The 24,264-nt window shown below is 32.5% G+C and overlaps 2 protein-coding genes across 2 annotated transcripts in view; one reads left to right on the top strand and one right to left on the bottom strand.

Annotated features, from left to right (window-relative positions):
* Positions 1–3,810: 3,810 nt before the first annotated feature.
* Positions 3,811–7,081, top strand: LOC143245060 (lactosylceramide 4-alpha-galactosyltransferase-like). The gene is made up of 2 exons (XM_076490860.1): positions 3,811–4,138; positions 6,116–7,081. The coding sequence occupies exons 1-2, from the start codon at positions 4,027–4,029 to the stop codon at positions 7,000–7,002; spliced, it is 999 nt and encodes a 332-aa protein (XP_076346975.1). The 5' UTR covers positions 3,811–4,026; the 3' UTR covers positions 7,003–7,081.
* A 4,014-nt stretch (positions 7,082–11,095) lies between these two features.
* AGBE (1,4-alpha-glucan-branching enzyme) overlaps positions 11,096–24,264 on the bottom strand; it is a 35,592-nt gene continuing 22,423 nt past the window's right edge. The window contains exons 12-15 of the mRNA XM_076490861.1: positions 23,956–24,140; positions 21,322–21,452; positions 17,346–17,463; positions 11,096–12,380 (exon numbers count right to left, since the gene is read on the bottom strand). Coding sequence (XP_076346976.1) covers positions 12,333–12,380; positions 17,346–17,463; positions 21,322–21,452; positions 23,956–24,140 — 482 coding nt within the window. The 3' untranslated portion in view covers positions 11,096–12,332. The remainder of the gene's footprint in view (positions 12,381–17,345; positions 17,464–21,321; positions 21,453–23,955; positions 24,141–24,264) is intronic.

Raw genomic sequence — 24,264 nt, 5'->3', positions numbered from 1 at the left:
AGTCAGTCTCTGCGCAACAATGTGTGGTGCCACCATCAAAACCTTACACTTGAGAAATAGCGGACTGCAGATGGGGTAGTAGATTAGCCTAGCAATGTTTTTACAACAATTATGGTCAATAACACTTTAAACCCCTGCCCGCCCCAACTCACCCGCCCTTCCAGCAAAAATTAGCTTAGATATAAAATTTTCAGATTATGGCTTGAGTAGATTATGCCTGGGCAGCGTGCATGCTGTGGCCTATAAAAGGCTAATCACAGTCAAATTAAACAGATCATTAATCATTGCTCATGGCGAAGCGCAAGCTTGTATCGGTAGAAACTAAAATTGCAGCCATAGAAGAAGTTGAAAAAAAAAGTTAAAACAGAAATAGCAAAAGCATTTGATGTGCCTCTGAACACTTTGTCAACATGGTTGAAAAATAAAGAGGCCATATTGTCTTCTCGAGACAACTTTTGTCCCAATAGAAAACGCATGCGAACTGCAAAACATTCTGACCTGGAAGCAGCATTGCTTCTGTGATTCAAAAATGCTGGATCAGAGAATGTTCCTATCTCTGGGCCTGTTATGCAAGCAAAGGCAAAATAACTTGCTGATCAAATGGGAATCACTGACTTTTGCATGAGTGATGGGTGGTTAACCCCATTAAAAAAAAAAGACACGACATTCAATTTCGCACGATCTGTGGTGGGTCTGGTAGTGTAGAACCAGAGCAAACAAACCAGTGGACATCAACAATACTGCCACGCCTGCTAGAAAACTACAGCCCACGGGATGTCTTCAACGCAGATGAATCTGGCTTATTCTTTAAACTTCTGCCAGACAAGTCTCTTGTTATCAAGGGAGACTCCTGTCACGGCGGGAAGCGAGCGAAGGAGCGGCTGTCTGTTTTGGTATGCGCCAATATGGACGGCACCGAGAAGCTTCCTTTACTTGTCATAGGTGAGTGTCAAAAGCAGGTAAAAATATTTTCCTGTGTTTTCTATAGTTGTTATTTTATGATTTCTTCAGATTATTGACATGTCAATGTTTCATTTTTAATTTCAAGACATTAACCATGTACACTTTCTTTCTTTCTTTTTTTTTTTTTTTAGGAAAGGCAGCAAAACCGCGTTGCTTCAAAGACGTCAAAACCCTGCCAACACCATACAAAGCCAACAAGCGAGCTTGGATGACATCAGATCTATTCACCGAGTGGCTGAGAGAACTTGACCGAAAGTTTGTGCTGCAGAAAAGAAAGGTCCTTATGATAATTGACAACTGCCCCGCCCACTCCCACCCCACTGGACTTAAAGCCATCAAGCTGGTGTTCCTGCCTCCAAATACCACAATCAAGACAGCCCATGGACCAAGGTATCATCGCCAATCTAAAACATCATTACCGCACCCTACTGCTACAGCGTCTTATTGATTCAATAGACAATAAAAGTGTTTTCACTGTGACTGTGCTTGAAGCCATGCGACTGCTACGCTCTGCCTGGTCATTGGTAAAGCAATTAACCATAGCCAATTGCTTCAGAACTTGTGGCTTCTCCTCTCCAGAGCCAGCAGAAAACAGTGAGGACCCCAAGGATGACATACCATTGGCCCAGCTCTTGACACGGCTGAATGACACTGGGTTTACGGTGGATGGCACCGCAGAGGACTACAATACTGCTGATAATGATCTGATCACTAGCGCGCCCCTGAGAGACAGTGATATTGTGGCCATGGTGCAAAATAAACAGACACCAGAAAATGACAGTGAAAGTGAAGATGAGGACAATGAGGAACCCACCATCCCAACACATTCTGCAGCTCGTGAGATGTGCCTGCAACTTCAGAGATATCTTGAACACCAGGCTAACGCAGGACAGTTTATCTCTCTATTAAACATGATGGAGCGTTTTGTGACCAAGTGCCAGAGGGACAGCAGTTCGCAAAAAAGCATTGTGCAATATTTCAAGTGACTCCAGTTAGGCGTTCTTGCTGGTGTTTGTATCCTGTACATTATAATTACATATGTCTATATTATGAATGTTATTTTTTTTACGTTTTTTTTTTTACAAGTGCTGTTAATTGTCCTTTTGAATTTCATTAAATGTGTTTTAAGTGTTTACACACGTGTGACTTCTGAGTCTTTAATCCAATTACCGGTACTGCAACAGCCGTCAGTTATATGGCCTACCATTACCAGACTTGGCTAGTGAATGAAAAAACAAATCCTTTTTAACGAACTTCTTTTGTAACGAAGAATTCTCATTGGTCCCTACGACTTCGTTACAACGAGAGTTTACTGTATTATAATTTTGCTAATACTGTAATATCTTGCGCTAAACATGGTGAAATAGTAATTTAAAAAAAAGTTATTAAAATAATTCTTAAATTGGGATTTGAACTCGAGACTTATGCTAGCTTGACAAAACTACAAAGTCAATCTGAACATGAGCAACAGAGTAGAGCGCGACTGACAGAGGAAGTGTTAAGAAAAGAGAAACATTTTTATTGTATGATTACACTAGCCCGCATCTGAAAATTTTTTCCCTGCTGACTTTGTTTTAAGACCTGATTATATTTAATTCGATGGCCCTCTAAACACTCTACATCACTCTAAACACCTGATCATGCCGGGCTGATACAAAAACACGCGATTTATTGTTTATGATTACGTGGTTAAGGCACTTGACTCGTAATCTGAGGATACGGGTTCTAATCCCCATCACACCAAACATGCTCGCTCTTTCAGCAGTGGGAATGTTATAATGTGATGGTTAATCCCACGATTCATTGCTAGAAGAATAGCCCAAAGGTTTGCAGTGGGTGGTGATGACTAGCTGCGTTCCATCTAGTTTTGCACTTGTAAATTAGGAACAGCTGGCGTATATAGTCCTCGTTTAGCTCTTCGCGAAAATTTAAAAACAAAGAAATCTTCTCATCCAATTTCATTTCAAACTGCTCATTGTGATCTGCAACCTTCTCTTGCTATCTAAACTCCTGATAATCCAGTAGTTGAACATTATAACTGTTTTTGTACTTCATTCGTTAATGGAACTATGAACTTTGGAAGTTACTTACCTATCTGTTGCAATAACAAGACGACCACCATTACTTTCTAACAAACCTAAAAATCTGAGATTGTAGGATCACCGACACTTGTCAACAGACCTAGAAAATTTCTGCGGTGCTAGCAGAACCACCAGAATGTGCTAGCGGACCTGGTAAACTTGTGTGGAGGTAGGAAGACCACGAGGGTTTCCCCAATGATTTGGAAATCTTCTGGTAAGACGACAGAACTACTGTGACTTGTACAATAAACCTGAAAATATGCTGAGGAGACGCTGTTACTACTAAAATCTTTATGCTCGTAATCACAAATTTTACCAACGAATAGTGGGATTGGTCATTATATTATAATGTCCCCACGGCTGAAAGGGCGACCATGTTTGGTGTGATGGGGATTCGACTCCGCAATCCTCGGATTACGAGTCGAGTGCCTTAACCACCTAGCCAGGCCGGGCCCTAGATGCTTGTGTGTTTAGCTTCATGTAAGAATTGGTATTTGTTGACAGTTTAAATTTGCAACTGCTTGATATTAAAAGTTGCATGGAGGTGTCTCTTACTATAAATTACATTTCGAAGAATTCATAATTTTATAAGTTAATCAAATTGTTCTTTATCTAAACCTTATTTTCATACATATTAGTAGTTCTTGTTTGAGATGGATATATTGCGTTTAAAATTATATCGTATATTTAGACTGAACAGTTTAAATTGATAGCTTTCGCAAAGTAACACAAATCATATAGTCACGTGGTAAAATACTGCATCTGATAAGTGCTGCGCCCACACCCGCCATTATAAGCACACAATATGGTGTTGAGAAAAATGCGGATATTTTTAAGTGGCTACTTTGAGAGACATTGCCATTAGTTTTGTCTTAACAGAACGCATAGTGACGAAAATTAATAAAAGCAGTCTTCTCTTTCGTCAAACTTAAGCGTGTGCATTCTTTACTTCATCATACATTTGTTCATTTACTAGTAAAGCATGATGATTTGTCACTACGGCAGAAAGAGACATCAATTATATGGGATATTCGTCATTTGTATGTTCCTTGTTATTTTATGTTCACTAGCATATTGGGATACATGGACAACAGGTAAGAAGCATATCTTCTTTTATAATACTCATAACAAATTAAAGCAATGGTCATATTAAAGTAACAACAAGTATATTAACTGTATAGGCTAAAATAGCTTGCATGGACAAAACCTATGCAGACTGTAAAAAGTTGCGTCAATGTGCATGATAAAAACTATCTTAACAGTACAGGCGACCTTGACTTACACAGGCAAGAAACGATAACTAAAAAGATTACCCGAGTTTACACAATCAAACAAAAAATTGTCTGAGCTGTATATATCACCTTAAAGAAAAAAGAACTGTTTTAGTTGCATAAGTCGCATCATTTTACATGGAAAAACAAATTTAACTGTATAGCTGACATTAGGTTACAGAGGTAACAACTATTTTAACTGTATGTGACATCGGTTTACAGGGGCAAAACCTTTTTTGAACAGTACATATAATTAGTTTATAGGAGTACAAACTATATTAACTGTACCGAGCACATCAGTTCACTGGGCAAAAACCGTTTGAACTGAATAGGTCATATCGGCTTATAGGGACAAAACTATCTTAACTGTATGGGCAAAATGAGCTTGCAGGAGCAACAACTAACTTAACTTCACAGGTCACATTGGCTTCAGGGTCAAGAAAGGACAGATGTATAGGTCACATCAGTAGACAGAGAAACAACTACATTTACTTACAGGACCAAATACTGTATATTAACTGTGTAGGTCACAACAGCAACAACTAACTTTATTGTATGGTCCACTTACGGTTACAGCTGGTGAGAGAAATCCACAGTACCCTAACCAAAGAGACCTCAAATGATTTGTCAGGGATCTTGGCTTAACAAAGTTAAATGGTGAGCTTATAACCTTAAAAGATTCAAAACAATTATCTGAAATCATAGTTATTTGAAACATAAACACTGTCATTGTATACGTTTGTGCTCACAGTTGATGTGTTTATGCACAGGGACACATGAATAATAATTACATAAGTTTACCCCAGATTATAAGCACATGATACTTGATAATGCACAGGGGTGGTTATTTTACTGAATATTTGGTTTCACCTGACTTAGACAAATCATCAAACTCAGGATGATATAGTAAAGTATTTATTCACAACTCGTCAGAACTATCCTACAAAGACATGGGTTGGAATCTACCAATTTTTCCATTTCGATTTCTCTAAGCGTTCCGAGTCGCACTGTTTAACAAACTTATGAGTGATGGGCTGAGATTAAGTTGACAACCTGTAGCTGGAGAAGTTGGTGGTGTTATCAACTAACAATGTGTATGTAGTAGTTACAAATACCGCTCGCTAGAAGTTGATCTCTGCAAACAAGAAGCTACACCTCTCTGATAGCATTTACACTAGCGTACTTTTTTTTGTTAGCAGCACATGCAGAATACTGTTTATACAATTTCTTAACTTCTCTATATAAATGCAAGAGAAAAAAGTTTTACAAATTTTTAGTTGTATTAAACAACCTACTATCCTTTTAGTGATTTTACTATTCAAAGTCTAAAGCATTTCTTGTAGGATGTTTCTCAGATCATAACCTATTTATGTAGTTCACACTCGCAGTAATTACTACATCCTGCATTTTTAAATACTCATACAAGTTCTGTGTACTTCTATTGCAATTTTTTTTTTAACATAGAAGTCAAGTTTGACTAATATTTTAATTAGAAACAGTTTATTTAGCAGTACCAGCTTTCTGTACTTGTAACATCACCGTTTTTAGCATACAGAATAAACGGGCATGTTTTCACGAATAAATTAACACCGGGGCTCTAACTACTGCACATTTCAATGACTGAAACGTGTGTTAGTAAGAAAACAAAAAGATCCAGCTACGTTGGAGTGACTGGCCACATGATTCTAATACATATATATATATATATATTACTGTTAATGAGTGCTTGCATTATACAACTATTAAACCTTTAATATTTGTACTTAGTATGATTTAACAATCATTCAACTCTAATTTCAGGTTCACTACAGTTGGTGAGGAAAGAAAATTCGAAAAGAAAGTCAAAAAACGTATTTTTCTCCGAAACCACTGGACGGTGTTACATGACAACCAGAGAATCTTGTGCTATTGAGTCTGCAGCGAAATATAATCCTGACTACAGTGTCAGTTTCATATATGCTTGTAATAACGTAAAACAACTTCGGAACAACACCCTTTTTCAGATAATCTCGCATATTCCTAACGTCCAGACTGAACAGCTAAACTTCACATTCCTTTTCTCTAAAACTCCTTTAGCTAAGTGGTATCTAAGCAAACAGTTTAATTCAACTAAATATAAAGCAACTACCTATTCTAATGGTTTAAGATATGTATTACTAAGAAAGTATGGTGGTATAACTCTTGATACTGACTGTATTTCACTGAAATCACTACCTAACACACCTTCTTTCGTTGGCTTTGAAAGTTTAACGAAAGTAAACAATGCTGTTATAAAAACACAGAAAAGAAGCCGATTTATTATTGAATGTACTGAGAGGTTTGTCAGTGAATACAACACACAAATTTGGGGTTATACTGGCCCAGAGTTATTGACACGAATTTTTAAAGCGGCTTGTAAAAGAGAAAAGAAACAATTTGCTCCTGGATTCACGTGCTATGATATACACCTCTTTCCAGTTCCAACTTTTTATCCCACTGGTATTCATCAACTTGACCAATTTTTCAATCCGACAGCTACATCTTCGGTGCTCAAAGTTTGGAACGATAGTTATATAGTCCACATTTGGAACAAATTAACGAAACGACGAAAGTTTAAACCTGGAGACGGGAGTCCAATGGATTATATATACAAGAAAAATTGTCCAGCAACTTACTCTTACATCCTTAAACAAGAAGTAGGCAATTAAATATCTGCAATTCTGTAACCGCAATTCCAGAAAAAATATGTATCCATTCGTACTTAATAAATGTCCTTTTCAACATAAACGTGAACTCTGGTACGAATCCTAGCTTTACGAGCGTTTTGTATTTTACAATTTACCCTTGTTTTCAAAGAGTATTCTTCCAGAATACACTTTCCTTTGTAGCTTTGGTTATTTTTAATATATTCTCTCTTAACATCAACCTTACCTTTACAAACACTAACTTTTTTTTTTACATTTAAGAGGTAGTGTGGCCTCAGTCATTTATATATGTGTTTTACAACAGTTTTGGTTCACAGCTCTAAAATATTGTGCACTGTTCCCAAATTTATCAATACCCAATATTAACGAAAATACCTATAACTAGGTGTTCTCACCGACTTTTTTCCTTCGTTTAAAATCAAACAAGTATATACAAATAATTGCTTATTTTCTACCATACATAAAAGTATTTGACGACTTGTTTGAAGTTACCGTTATATTCTCTCTTTTGTTCCACTTACAACGAATCGCTGCGCTAGTCCCGCACACTAGATCTGGGAACCGCTCGTTAATCCATAGATAAAATAATTATGCACTTGATTTACCTTTTAAATACTACACATTTCAAAAAATTATTTTCTTTAGTTACTGAGTCATTTTAAGAAAATAAAATAATATACAAATATTAATTTGTTATAGCTGGCATGAAAATAAATTAACATATTCGATATTATCATTATTATGTACTTATTAGGCAATATGAGTTTTATATATTCCTTTGATAGAATAAACAACTTCAAATCTAACAGAGTTTGAAACCCATTACAAGATGTTTTTATATTATAAACACCTGTAATTCGATTAGAAAAAGAGTCTCTTAACGTCATTCAAATATTTATTATAGAGTTCTCTCTCTTTCTGTAACCTGAGTGGCTTTAATTAACAAGGAACGTTTCCAATATTTTCTTTATACGAGGGCTGTTCAAAAAATACGCGGACTGACGTCATAAAACAAAATGTACTTTATTTAGAAGTTACAGGTCTGGGACCCCTTCAAAGTACTCTCCTCCCCAACGCACACACTTATCCCAACAGTGTTTCCACTTGTTGAAACAGTCCTGGTACGCTTCTTTTGTAATGTCCTCCAGCTCCTTCGTCGCATTTGCCTTAATCTCGGGAATCGTCTCAAATCTTCTTCCTTTCAAGGGTCTTTTGAGTTTGGGGAACAAGAAAAAATCGCAAGGAGCAAGGTCAGGTGAGTAGGGGGGGTGGGGAAGAACAGTGATCGAGTGTTTGGCCAAAAACTCACGAGTTCTGAGGGCTGAATTTCGCAGCAACGCGGTGCATCTTCAATTTTTCTGTCAAAATCTCGTTATAAGATCCAACTGATATCCCACACTCTTCAGCAAGCTCCCTGACAGTCAGACGTCGATTTGCCCGCACCAGGGTGTTGATTTTGTCGACGTGTGGGTCGTCAGTTGACGTGGAAGGACGTCCAGGACGCTCATCATCTTCAATGGACTGTCGACCATCCTTAAAACGTTCATGCCACTTGAAACATGCCGTACGCTTCATAGCAACATCACCGTAAGCCGTGTTAAGCATAGCAAAAGTTTCAGTGGCAGATTTTCCAAGTTTAACACAAAATTTCACAGCAAGTCGTTGCTCCTTCAGGTCATTCATTCTGAAATCCACCAAACGAAAAAATCGCACTTCACTTAAAACCGCGTAGCTAATACACAAATGAAGATATCTGCAATCGGGAAATGGCGTCGTAATCAGCTGATCTGTGCGAACCTAGCGACACCAAGCGGATTCCCCTGGAACCAACTGGAGCTACGCAATTCAAACAGTCCGCGTATTTTTTGAACAGACCTCGTAAGGCAAAGTCAACAAGAACTAGTTATTTGGAAATAAAATAATACAAGGGGCATTTTCGAGAGGAAGCAAAATTTCAAAACAATACAACGTGGTTCACCCACATCCATATTCTGAATACCTATTTCAGGAATGTAAAGCAAATTGAATAGGACTGAAGAGTGAAATGTGAAAGAAAATATACAGAACTCAAATAAGTTGCAACAGAAATTGTAATGTAATAAACCATCACAATTCAGGAACACAACAGTTTACGTTGGACTATGGAATTCATCCTCATTAAGCTGTCATAGCAGAGAAGAAAATGGATAACATATCTAAATGCCAAACATTAATACTATTTCTATCACAACCACTAAACTAAGACACCCTTAATTAATAAAGCATAGAAGTACACTTGGAATTCTTCTTACAGCAGTCAAATAAATAGGCATAAAATATCTCCTAATAGGCATTAACCCAAAGAAATGAAGAATACTTCTGCCTTCCAATCAAAAGACTTGTTTCAATGTAAGGCCAATCATACACAAAAACACCTTTATCGAGACTAACTCTTCCACACAAATAATCTGAAAAGGAAAAGCGGTGAATCAACAGCAATACAGTAGAACATTAGTATATTTATAATTGGTTAATTAGTAATAATAATAATTACAAATATGTTGTTATGATCTACTAACATGGGCAACAACACTCAAGATGTTATTGTGGAATAAAAATTGTTGACTGAAACCAGAGAGCTTCATCAAGAAACAAATAATAAAAGCTCTTTGATTTATACTGACACAAGTCAAGCATATAAAACTACTCTTCTAATTATAATCATTTGACAAGTAAAACTGGCAATGAGCTATGAAAGCTAACACATATTACTGAAATGACTCATACTTCTGTGTTAGTCTAACACATTAACAACACATTTCATTACTTGTATAGATTTTGCTTCTAGTTTTAAGATGATCCTGATTTCTCTCTTCCACTTTAAGTTTTTTCCTTAGTTAAAAAGAAAGGGTAGAACCTTCAAGTCATCAGAATGGTAAAGACTGTGGAGAATTTTTAACTTCAAGTTTAGATGTGTTAATATTCTCAGTAAAGTGTGAACAATTAGTTAGAAGATAATTTCTATAATTTGCTTTACATTACCAAAAACGTGTCGTACAGCACAACATACAAATGTCATTTTGTATACAAGGTCCAGTTTTAAGTGTATTTAAGCCCAGTCATCATTAATTTGTACAACACACTCTTTACAAAACAGCAGTAGTGAGGTTTCAAAAGCTGTCCTTGTTCCTTAGAAGCAGTTAAGAATTTTCTAGCATAATTCAATTAGATCCACATCTTGGTTCTTCATTACCAGTAAAGAATATAGTCATTATTCATTTCAAATGCTTAGTGTACATAATGTGCTGTACAGCTTAATACATCACTTTATGTAACAGAAATAGGTATGGTCTTCTATAGAAAAGTGAAACATGCTGTACAGCTTAATACATCACTTTATGTAACAGAAATAGGTATGGTCTTCTATAGAAAAGTGAAACATGCTGTACAGCTTAATACATCATTTTATGTAACAGAAATAGGTATGGTCTTCTATAGAAAAGTGAAACATGCTGTACAGCAATACATCATTTTATGTAACAGAAATAGGTATGGTCTTCTATAGAAAAGTGAAACATGCTGTACAGCTTAATACATCACTTTATGTAACAGAAATAGGTATGGTCTTCTATAGAAAAGTGAAACATGCTGTACAGCTTAATACATCACTTTATGTAACAGAAATAGGTATGGTCTTCTATAGAAAAGTGAAACATGCTGTACAGCTTAATACATCACTTTATGTAACAGAAATAGGTATGGTCTTCTATAGAAAAGTGAAACATGCTGTACAGCAATACATCACTTTATGTAACAGAAATAGGTATGGTCTTCTATAGAAAAGTGAAACATGCTGTACAGCTTAATACATCACTTTATGTAACAGAAATAGGTATGGTCTTCTATAGAAAAGTGAAACAGTGCATCCACTAAAAATCACAAGATGAAATTAATGAAGTGGGGCACTGGTGTTATAGATGTCAATTTTCACCTAGATTTATTTAATTTGTTAAAGTATATGTAAGAAACTTCCTATGTGATGTATTCATAAAGCTAAGAAGTTACTACTTTATAGCTACTCATGTAAATTTGAAGTAAATGAAAAACCAGTACAAAATTCAAAATATTTAACATGTATCCAATCCCTTTATTACAAGCAACACAACTAAAAAACAAATGTACCTCTGTTTAGTCAAAATCTAAAACTACTACACAAAGATTGTTTCTAGATCCTTGGTAACAGAATCTTGTGGCAAGTTATATTTTTTACAATACTTTGTCATTGCTAATTATTCATTTGAATTCAATTTGGTTGACATCAAAAGCTCTTTTACTTAAACAAAAATTCATCTCTATATTGCACATTCTTCAAGCAGTTAACACTTAACATTTTCTAACATTGCAATGTAATACTGAGAGAGTGAAAAAATTGATTTGTGCAGTTATATATATCCATGCAATTCTCTGTTGCAATGTCACTACAACTGATGTAACACTATACAATAAAGTATTTGCTTCTTGAACACTGTTGGGTGTTCCTTAGAGATATTTGGCTTCTGATCACGAAAATCACATCCAAATTTGCTCATCACATACCATTTCATCAAAATTTTCAGTTTTGTTACAATGGAAAAACGATATCAGGGCAACTGGAATCCATCAATGCTTGCTGACTACTGTTGGACACTGCAACGTGATGCACCGGACATTGAATGCAAACGAAAATCAAGAGCTAAACACTTTTAATAATGTTGAACTTAATAGCATATTAGAAACATAAATGCAATTAAATACATTATTACCAGTAAACAGTTAACTGTCTACTTCTCAGAGTTCCTACGTGATGAAGCAAAACCAAAACTATATTTGTGCATACCCACCAGGTACCTGTCACAATCAGCAAAACCTTTTCAAGAAGCAAAACTTTTCAAAAAAAATTGTTGTGCAGTGTAATCAGTCTATTTTAACTTCTGAAACATTGAAACAATAGCCCACAAACAACTGATAAATAGTCAATACTTGCTACATGTGCTAATGAAAACAGTTCTAACTGCACGTAGAAACTGAGTCATAGGTTAAAAATAATCCTTTTTTTTTTTTTATTTTCTGCTACTTATTAGGTGTACAATAAAACAAAATTAAAATATTCAGATCTTTCATTAATGTTACCAACTTCACAACAACAACAAAAATATTATGAAACAAGAAGTTCTCTAAAAGAACTGGAATTCTACTTTAATACATTATTTTCTATTGAGTGTTAGTAAATTCAATAGAAATCAACTTCAGCTACTTATTTTCTATACTTTAAAATTCAGAGATGGATCTAACAAAAAGTATCAGAAACCGTATTGTCAATTGGCTAAAGCAAGGACAATCCCCACTCGACTTGGAATATATACCTGAAAAGAAATATGTTACAGTTATTCACAATTCCTCCTTACAAGTTTCATACTAAAATTTAAATCTATCCTTTATACTTTTCAACTAGAAATAAACATTAACAATACAGATATTTAATTCTGTCTTTGGTGCAAAGTTACAAATAAACATTTTTTACATCATTACTTCACACTTACCAAACTTTAATAATTTCAGATAACATTACAACACATTTCTTTTAATTTTCTGCTCTGTATAATTACAAAAACAATTACATGAAAAGAACAATAAAATATTGCTGAGAAAATGTTATACATTACAAATATTTTTACTCAAAGAAACAATTTAAACAGATATTGTTTTCCATATGTAAACTTTGTAAAAAAGGTTATGAAAATAGAGGGATCAGTGGGGTAAGGAAAGAACGATAAAAGACAGAAAGAAAAAGAAATTATCCTATAACATTGGGAAAGGTAGTGAAAATGCCTCCCAAAAACTCATGAAAGAAGAGGCATAGTTCACAAAAAAAAATAGTCCAATGAAAGAGAAGACATATTACAATGTAATGAAGTTAAAAGTGAAAGATTGACGGCGGAACAAAGATAAGTACACTCTATAAATTGGCACACAAAGTGGTAGAAGAGTGACAGTAGTGGAACAAAGGGAAAGGAATGTCATATGAGGAAAGAGTGATGTGTTAGGGTGGATTAGAAGTGATGAAATGTTGAAGGGTTGAGACACGAGGAGATGGAGTAATAGAATCCATGGTTGGAAGTGCTGCAAAGAGCTACCAAAAAGACTCAACTGTAGTATCACTAAACAGAGCAAGAAACTGAGAAGTGGTGTAATGAAAAAGATAGGAGCACATCTGATTGAAGGCACAGATAGCCAGAGCTGAAAGTTGTGATAAAAGCAACAAAAGGAGGAGAAATAAGATGAAAGCAGAACAATGGAAGAACAAAGAGTAAGGAACTGTTCCGTGAGTAGAATGCTGTCATGTCAAGAAGACAGCCCACAAAGACATGCATTGTCCCCAGAATGTAAAAACGTTATTAAACACACTCAAATGGAATAAGCCCTAAACTATGTCTAAACATTATCTTCCACATGTGTTTGTTAAGGAGTAACAAAAAAACAACTGTCTACTATAAGTACACGTTAAGGAGTAACAAAAAACAACTGTCTACTATAAGTACACGTTAAGGAGTAACAAAAAAACAACTGTCTACTATAAGTACACGTTAAGGAGTAACAAAAAACAACTGTCTACTATAAGTACACGTTAAGGAGTAACAAAAAACAACTGTCTACTATAAGTACACGTTAAGGAGTAACAAAAAAACAACTGTCTACTATAAGTACACGTTAAGGAGTAACAAAAAACAACTGTCTATAAGTACACGTTAAGGAGTAACAAAAAAACAACTGTCTACTATAAGTACACGTTAAGGAGTAACAAAAAAACAACTGTCTACTATAAGTACACGTTAAGGAGTAACAAAAAAACAACTGTCTACTATAAGTACACGTTAAGAAGTAACAAAAAACAACTGTCTACTATAAGTACACGTTAAGGAGTAACAAAAAAACAACTGTCTACTATAAGTACATGTTAAGGAGTAACAAAAAAACTGTCTACTATAAGTACACGTTAAGGAGTAACAAAAAACAACTGTCTACTATAAGTACACGTTAAGGGTAACAAAAAACAACTGTCTACTATAAGTACACGTTAAGGAGTAACAAAAAACAACTGTCTACTATAAGTACACGTTAAGGAGTAACAAAAAACAACTGTCTACTATAAGTACACGTTAAGAGTAACAAAAACAACTGTCTACTATAAGTACACGTTAAGGAGTAACAAAAAACAACTGTCTACTATAAGTACATGTTAAGGAGTAACAAAAAACAACTGTCTACTATAAGTACACGTTAAGGAGTAACAAAAAAAACTGTCTACTATAAGTACATGTTAAGGAGTAACAAAAAAACAACTGTCTACTATAAGTACATGTTAAGGAGTAACAAAAAAAACTGTCTACTATAAGTACATGTTAAGGAGTAACAAAAAAAAACTGTCTACTATAAGTACATGTTAAGGAGTAACAAAAAAACATTTGTCTACTATAAATACATGTTAAGGAGTAACAAAAAACAACTGTCTACTATAAGTACATGTTAAGGAGTAACCACACTAAACATTATTTATAACGTGCAAATATTTTTGAGTAACTGGTTATTTACAGGCCTTATCCATTAATAGTACATAAAAGAGTAACTTATCAGATCTAATAATCATTACAGTCAATGTGTTACATGTGAATGAGTGATGAATTTAATCTAAGCATTATCTTCCACGTGAATACATTTAGGAGCAAAGAATTATGACAAAATAAACTTTCATGTGGACATATTAGAGTAATTAACTAAGTCTATATATCATTGTCAAAGTATCACACAAGTTAAGGAACAATAAATGATACTGTAATATTATCTCATGTATACATAGTATGGAGTAATGAAATAGAACTAAACTTGAATATGCAAGTGTAGATAGTAAATAGGAGGGATCTAGATTAAAGCATTATCCACTGTGTGTTCATGTTAAAATAGCTCTGATTAAACATTATATTTTGTGTTGACATGTTAAGGAGAAATAAACAATGCCTAATCATTTAATCCTAGGAGTTATGTGGTAGTGAGAAATATATTATCTAAATAGCAACTTCTTCATGTTGCTTAGTAAGGCAGGAAGGATGAGGTGTAAAACAGTGGGAAAAAAGACGGACTCATGGGAAATGCTAAGTAGAAGGAAAAACCACAAGTAAAATGTTTACATCAGGAAAGCAAGAGAAGTCAAAATATATTCATGAGGTAGAGAAGTATTTTTAGCAAATAGGGTGGAAAAAGTGTTAAAAATCATTCTCTTCAATATAAGGCCTGAAAAACTGCAAAGGAAAGAAAGACAGTAGAGTCCTGGACATCACATCTTCTGCAGATAAAAAAAATCATTATAAATGGTAGTAAATTACTTTGTATATAAAAAAAAAATCTCTTCTCCCATATTAGTAGAGATAAAGTTCAATTTGATTAATGAAATTATATCAAGCATGTTAAACTTAATCAAGCTGAAACTTCAGAGTTGAGAAAAAAACAAACAAGATTACAAGTTTCAGCAAACTAAAAATATGCATGAATAAAACCATGCCAAGAAAAGCAATGAAGATTCTTGTATGCAATGGTAAAGAGTACTTGCACATAGAGATGTATCACATCCCTACTGATGAAAGGTTTTGCTGCATGATACATCATGTACTGGATCTAATTCATATGGACACTTAAAATTAGATGGGACTTTTCCATAAGGCTGATAGCATGCAAATCTCTCAAGCAGAAAGTATAAAACAGTTATCCATGTAGAGATATAGGTATTCATGTAGGAAACTTATTTTGTTCCATTTTATATACAAGGTAGTACATGTCTGCTATAAATAATGTGGTGGCACATATATCCCCCATTATTACTATTATTGAGCATTTATCTTTCACTTAACATTAAATATATTCAATATATTGAATCAAGTCCTTACACACACATACACAAAGTAGAGGAGGGCACACAAACATCTTGTATTTCTCAGACAATGTGCTTGTACTCCATGTGGAGGAATGCGATGAAGAAAATCGCCATCAACATTGTAATAATTTGTGTTATAGCCACTTCCTGCTTTGACCATTGATCTAACAACTTCAGCCCTAAAGACATTTCTGTGGCCAACATCCATAAATTAATTAATAATGTGAAACATTGTGGAAGGACATTAACAGTTGGGTATTAAAAGCAAATAAAAGAGAGTAACTCGTAGCAGCCAAAGAACTCAACATGTATGTGCTTAAAACTTGTTATTTATCAGTGATGATGAGAAAACCCACTTGTAGAGAAAATTATATATGTAAAAAACAGTTGGTATGGGAACAGAAAGCACTATATAGAGGAGTGAATAAGATTGAAATGTTGTTCACTCCTCTACATAGTGCTTTCTCTACCCATACCAGCTGTTTTTTATAAATATAATTATGTTATTTATCTTAGAATCTACCCCCACATTTTATGTTCATAACCAAAAGGAAGAGTACCTCAGCTTCTTCATATTTCACAGTTAATGTGTGTGTATTATGAGATGTTTACATAAAATTCCCATGGTTAGATGTAACAGTGTTTTGGTTTTGAAAACATAGGATAATAGTAGAATTGTTATTCATAGCAACTTGCATGTGCATACAGATATTTAAAAATTAAAAAACAACCAAGTATCAAAAACAAAATGAGATAAACAGCCTGTAGAACATAAAACTGTAACAGTAATCACATTATAGTCTTTGAAACCTACTGTCAACTTAATGATTCTTTAATATAAATTAAAAAAGAAAATTACATACTTTTGTAAAAACATTCACTTACAAATTTGGATTAGCAATTACACACAAATTGCAGCTTACAAATAAATTTATGTCTGCCAAGATTTTCTAAGAAACTGCTCATGTAATGTGTGAAAAGATTAAAAATATATCAAAGTAATCACTAGAAGATTAACAGAATAAAATGCTAGAAAGTACTTGGATGAAATAAATGTAATTTCTTCTATTGATGATTTTTTGATTTAAGTTTTAGTTTTGTTACGATTGCACAACCGACAGTGCAAAAAGGAAAAACTAATCCCTAATTTTGTGAAGATAAAACTACCAAAAAGTTTTAACCAGTGTACACACATTATTCATAATTTACCAAAAGTTTTCTCCTTATCAGTAAAAGTGTTAATACCCATACCAGCCCTTCTGAGATACATTCTTATGACTGTTTTGTCATTTTAACCAAGATTCATTGCACAAGTAACAATTATGAGGAAATAAGCATAGACAGAGCTAAAATACAAATTCAAAAAGATTACTAGATGTATTGTTTAAATACTGTAGAAACCTACCATCATGGAGTTCCTTCTTCCAGCATACCCTTCTGGGAAAGAAAAATAGTCGACACTATGGTCAAGTCTTCTGTGACCACCAAACTCTTCAGAATCAGAATCCAAAGCTATTTTGTATCTTTTGTTACATCAAAGACAAATTTCATTTTAACTATGAATAACTGCAAGCCACGTTTTCAGTTTTTACATTAAATTACTTAAATACATAGCCACGTAACTTACAGTTTATTATTCAATAATCCATCACTTAGTCACTGCAGTAAATGCTGATATAAAACTAAATATTCTATAAGTTAACATCATAGCTCTATTCACACGAAATAATTATCAAATACTATGCTTATTCCACTTTTTAAATTTTTAGATCATAATGGAGAGTTACACATCAGTACTTAAGACTCAAATTATTGGAAATCATAATTTTTCCCGTTTCTTCTTAAAACAACTTGTTTTTTTTTTAAAACTTGTACAAAAAAACACCTTTCTTAGTGTTGTCTTTTATCCTATAAATCTCCAGGCATCCATAGTTCAACATTTATTACAAAATTTGTTAAATCACTTAGCCCTGAATGAAAAATGTCTTTTTTGTTTTATTGTTTACATTGTTATTAGCATGATCTTGCTCTGTAAATTTCATAAAACCAGAAGTAATATCATGCTTTTAAGGTTAATCATTTTACTTTTATGTATTAGAAAACTTGACTCATTTTAGGAAACACAATTCTGATCACTTTTCTCCTGAAATACCAATTTTAAATTTCCTTTTTATCAATTAGATTAAAAAAAAAAAAAAAAAAAACATTCAATGTAAAACAGTAAGTGAAAACAGATGTCAGCATTTATAGTTAATAACTGACATTGTTAATCATATTTATGCTTTAAAGTTAAAATAGAGAAGAGAAACATGTTAATTTGTAGAAGAAAAAAACAACAAAACAAAAAAACCCACCTTGCACCTATCAGCTGTTAAAATACATACAAGTTAGAATGGAAGCATTTTATATTATTCAGGATGAGATTTTTTATTCACATGCAGTTCATATGACAGAGGTTTCTTCATTGTTTAATACTATTTTTATAGTACATTATCATGCTTCAAAAAGATCATTAAATGTTGCAAAGAAATAAAATTAATGCAAGATTTAAAAATTGAACAATTATATTCTGATACTTGGAAGCCATGACAACAAAAAAAAAATTACTTTATAAACTGTGTGGAGGGAACTGTAAGGTATAGAATTACAATAATACTATTTTGTTTAAAATTAAAATAAGGTTCATCTAGTAGCTATCAAAATCAGACAATACATAATGAATAACAAAAGGTAAAATGTATCACACAGAACATACAAGAAAAGTAACAATTTCTCCAGATCCACCTTTTAATGCCTTGTTAACTACACCTCAGAATCCCTTTCTTGTTGTCATTTGCTAGTTGTAAAAAACTATGCTTGTCAAATGTCAAAATAATTGTTTCATGTTAATCAAATTTCCCAATCTAACCAGCTTATTTGGGAAATAACTTACTTTTACCATTTCTCATTGTCATTTGAAGATACTGAGTTAGCCAAACCAAATTCAAATTACTAGATTCAGCAATATTTGACTATTTAAAGTATTTAAGGTTAAAATATTATTATTAACTCATTTGGAATGAAACAGACATTATAGTAAATAACTAAATATCTTATGAATTGTGAAATATCATTTGATAAGTGTAATAAAATTCAAGAATGCATTTTAGAACAAAAATATCAAGCAATAGAATAGAAAGTCTTTCTAACTAAGCTATAGCTAGATTAATAAAAATGTGTTAGCTGCTCAAAGCATAAAAATCTGATTGCAATCAATAAAACTGAGGTTAAGCATCTATTTATAGATAGTAAAATGAAATAACAATATAAGGGATCATGTAAATAAAAAGCTGCTCTCTTTAATGGCTATAAATAATCTAAAAGCAATGTCAGAAATTAGCAACATTTCTTGAAAGACAGAATGATATGAAATGTGCAGGTCATGCAGATTTGAGATTTCTTTATATTTCAGTGAAGCAAGAAAGTTAAAGGTTCTAACTTTGTATCCTAACTTTTCAGTAGTTACAGTATGTTTTTAATTAGAACCTATAATTCAGAAAAATATAAAAATGGGCAATTTGGAGGAGATCAATAACTTTTTAATACTTCTTTTGAAATTAACATAAAAGCATAGATAATATTAAACTGTAAATGAAGTTCAGCTACCAATTTAATTAACATTGGATACAAAATGAAGCTTCTAACATATTTCCAAGTAAATAAAGGAAAAATTCATTATCACTTGATGAATTTAAACATAAATTTGCTATCATGTTATTTAACCATTAAACTTTCATTTATGGAAACAATAAATACTTAATAATCAACTGTTAAACCTGAGACAACAGATTAAATATACTTTAGCAGTAATATTCAATATGTTACACTAAAGTTTTTTTGGTTTTTTCCTCTTACATGTTTGGTGATTAATAGTGAATTGAAAATCATTTACAAAAACAAACTAATTTCAAGCAAAATAATTTTAGAAATAAATTCACTTTTTAATAAGTAAATCACTTAGAACCACTAATAATTCTGGAACCTATTAAAAAAAACAACTTGTATAGTTATAGATTTTAAACAAATTATGATGATATAGTTCTACCTTTCCTAATCCAAAAAAAGTTTAAAACATTTTCTCTAGTATATCACTTCAACCTATTGTTAGTTGTAATTATAATAAACCTATAGAACCTTTTATCTTCAACTATAAAAAAATTAAAAGAATCCAATAAAAATTGATAAATTGCTTCATTATTGTAACAATATACTGTTAAGTAATTTAAAGGTCACCAAAAACAAGAAATTACATTCAGTTTGCCCCTGAAGAAGAAACGTCCACCTTTCAAAAGTGCTCAGGTTAGAGTTTTTATTCATTTCTATCAAGACTTCTTGAATATCTGTTTTTTCTAACATCATAAAGAAATTACAATCATTGGAGAAAGGCATGATATTCAGAAGTTTAAAATGGCTAAAAGTATGAAACTTAAGATTCAGAAAAATAAAATGTAAAACTGTATTGTCAGAAGTAAATCTTACTGTCCTCCATGTTCTTTTTGCAATGGAAATTAAATTTCATTAATTTCAGATAAAGTAAATTAAGAATAATCAAATTTATATCGACATTTTAAATGTTTTCAAATATAAGTTAAAGAACAATTCATAATTTATTATTATCATAATTAAATTGTAACTTGGGCTTTATATTTAAAATATTATACATACCAAGTTTAAAGATAATAATACAAGTTCATTTACACAAATACTATCATTACACATGTAAATATTCCATTTTTATATGCATTTCTAAAGTTGCATAAAGATCCCATTAAGTTTATAATTGATTCTTTAAATATGTCTATTGTTCTTAGTAATATTCTGAAAAAATTAAATTAAGAAACAGTTTCCAAACACTTTATATAAATATTTTTAGATTATTACAAACATTCCAGTTTTTCAATGTTTATATAAAACTTAAATACTTAAGTAAGGTAAGGCCAAAAAAGAAAATGTTAGGATTTTTATACAAGGAGAAATTATGTATTGTTTAATACTTCCTTATATAATTAAAAACTTTAAACTTATAACCTATTAAAATATGAATAAATGGCTATGTTTTTGAGCTATACTTATTGTTATGCCATGATATAAAGTAGTTTAATTAAATTTTGAATGTAACTCACTAAAACCTTGTGACATGCACATAAAAGGATGCTCATAGTGATAGGGTTAATGGGGTCATCAAGAAGACCAACCCTTACAAACCTGTTTATCATTATGAGCAGTTATGACTAGACAACTTCTGCTGGATTTAAGACAACCTTCTGTATACAGTACATAGAAAACGTATTTCTGCTATGCACAAATATTCCCTATCTAAAAAAAAATACTTTAAAGGATACTTTCCTGGGATTTCAACTCCAATCTTATAGTCTGGGAAACTTCTGACTGGATGAAAATTCAAAATAAAGACTAAACCAGCTCTTTCAAATACTATAATTTTATCATCTTCATGCTTCCAGCTCACATAACCCTGTGCAAGAGAAAAAAAATCATTTCAATGAACTAACAATGTATTCAAAACCCTTAAACTCAGGTAAAACAACACAGGGTAAAATGTATTTCATATTGATGCAGTTTCACAGGATAGTTGTAGCACTGAAGATAATTATGGAAATAGTAAATAAAATTGAATCAAAGTGCAAATATTACATTATAACTATCTGTACAGTATGAAAATGAACTGTATCAGATATGTTAAAAGTTCATACTGTGACTGGCTCTTAATTTAAATGGGACAATGCTACACAAGCATATCTATAAAAGTTTCAGACAGTAAAACTATTCCAACAACTAATTGTGTCATAAATTCACTTATGGTGAACAAACAATGCCACATGACAGATGTGTGGATAAAGTAACTGGCTAGTAGAGGCATCTCCATGCAACAGACTAAGGCAAAATTTCTAGTTTCAGAAGGAGCTGTATGAAAACTTTGAAGAGAGTACATGAAAGAAATATTACTGATAACAGATATGAAGGAGATAGAAATCCAAACTCTTTAAAAGTAATGTTTGACCTTAAGTAACTTAAACAAAATTATTCTTTTGTAAGACATATATCCAGTAACGTTTTTGCCATAACATAGCTATGAATACAAACTTATATATTGCTTCCAGAACATTAGCATAAAGTGGCTTCAAATGGACATGCAACTGGTCAAAAACCATTGTTTCAGAGATAATCAAAACAAATGACGACTGAAATTGTCATACTTCAAATAATGGAATGAAAAAAACTGAAGATGGGTGCTCTTTTGAGATTAATCCAAATTCAACTTGTGTAACAATGATCAAAGTTGTTGACATGGTATCATGTTCAACATATGGCATATATAGTAAAACCTGCTGTAGGAGAGGAGTAAATATAGCTTTTAGGGTGCAGCTCAGCCAATAGAAATCTAGATAAAACAAATGACACCATGACTATTAAAAAGTACAAGTAAATCCTTATCTATTATATCATTCCATCTGGAACAACCAGTTGGACAGAAATTTATCTTCCAGCAAGGGAATAATTACAAACATGAAAAGATACTTAGATGGAAACCAACAGTTTGATATGTGTATTATTAAAGCTGTGTAAGATTACACAGAAATTGAGATACTCGATTATGGAAAGAAATACAAAATAATTTACAAAATATATCATAATCATTCACTTAAAAGCCTACCGTAGTGTGAAAACAACGCTCAGTGCTTTGTTTAAATGAAACACAAAAAACACGGACATTACACAACTTGTTTGCTTTTAGTTTGTATTTTATGTGATAGTTTATTGTACTAATCTTAGATTGGTTATTTAGTTACTTCTCTATGTGTATCGCCAGTGAAGTTCCATAATCACCTCCAATATTGTACATCGGAAATTGTTCAACATTCCAACTTACACTCAAGATCACCACTTTACACCCTCTCCAAATAATGTTATTTGTCCTGGAATCAATTTTAGACAGGTACCCAATGTCCATCTTGTAACTGTATACTTTTAAATTAAAAAGACATGCTATGTATTTTCCTAAATGTTTCCCCAAATCTACATAAAATGGACTCTAATACAACATTGAAAACAACTGACGTCACATATTTTGTTACCTGATGAAGTAGACTAAAGCTTACAAAAAATATTAAATGTATAAAAAAGAAAATATTGAAAATAATGAAAACTGATTCTTAAACAAAAACCTATCCAATGGATAGAAAACCTCAGAAATATTTTTTCAATATTTTTATGCAGTTGACAGCCCTGAGCAATCAGACCATACAAGAAAGTGCTATTAATATTATATTTACATATACAAGATTTGTTTGTTTGTTAAGCTCAAAGCTACACAATGGGCAATATTTGCTGTATTCACAACTGGTACTGAAACTCAGTGTTTAGTAATACAAGATTTCAGACTTACTACTGGGTGAGTGGGCTACATGTACAAGTAGAAATTGTAAACATAATGAACTTTGAAGAAGACATTAAATATTATACATAATTAATTATTGAAGTTTGATCAGTAAGAAGAAATTCTCAGATAAGAGGTAACACCAACTGACATAACAATATTGCATTAGATATTATCCACACTGTGCTTTAAGAAAATGCAGGTGAAAATAAGTTAGAAACAGTACCTATATATCAAAATTAATATGTATACTTCACAAATCTCTAAGAAAATGTATGTTAGTTTCTAAAACACACCATAATTAAATCAAGTCAAGAAGATTTGTATCTGAACATCAGAAAGTAATTTTGTCCGAGTTTTTTTTTTTACTGATCTATGTATGACACTTGCTTCAATCAGAAGTTAATGATAATAATCACCATTTGTAATCACTTGTGTCAATACAATATTCAAACTTTTACTCAGATAATTATACTTCCCCATCTGCATGTTAATATTATAAAGCATATATCTTTTTTTAGTACAAGACAGGTGTTAGTCTAATACTAACTGCATGGATATGGATGTTTAGACAACTAACCTGATCAGCAGCCAACCAACCATATTTTTCCTCCAAGTGATTTAAAGCACTGTCAAACCTTGCTAAGTACTTGTATCTCAACAGTTGGTCATCAACTAAATTAAACTGACGTCTGGCATAATAGTAACTCTCATTGTTCCCAATACGTGGAAAGTCCAACCATTCAGGATGACCAAACTCATTTCCTGTGCAAAAACACCACATATTTACCATACTGTTTCAAATAATAACCTCTTCCTACAAACAAAAATATCAGATATAATAACCATATTTTTTGAAAGAGTAGATAAATGAAACCTCACACACATT

This window comes from Tachypleus tridentatus, chromosome 2 (genome assembly GCF_004210375.1).
Source record: "Tachypleus tridentatus isolate NWPU-2018 chromosome 2, ASM421037v1, whole genome shotgun sequence".
NCBI classification, from domain to species: Eukaryota; Metazoa; Arthropoda; class Merostomata; order Xiphosura; family Limulidae; genus Tachypleus; species Tachypleus tridentatus.
This window is presented reverse-complemented; position numbering and strand designations above follow the sequence as displayed.

What these genes read in the sequence shown, in the direction of transcription:
- LOC143245060 (XM_076490860.1), top strand. Translation starts at nt 4,027, where the DNA reads ATGATGATTTGTCACTACGGCAGAAAGAGACATCAATTATATGGGATA. An exon ending in TTGGGATACATGGACAACAG is followed by an intron (nt 4,139 to 6,115) that starts GTAAGAAGCATA and finishes CTCTAATTTCAG; the next exon opens with GTTCACTACAGTTGGTGAGG.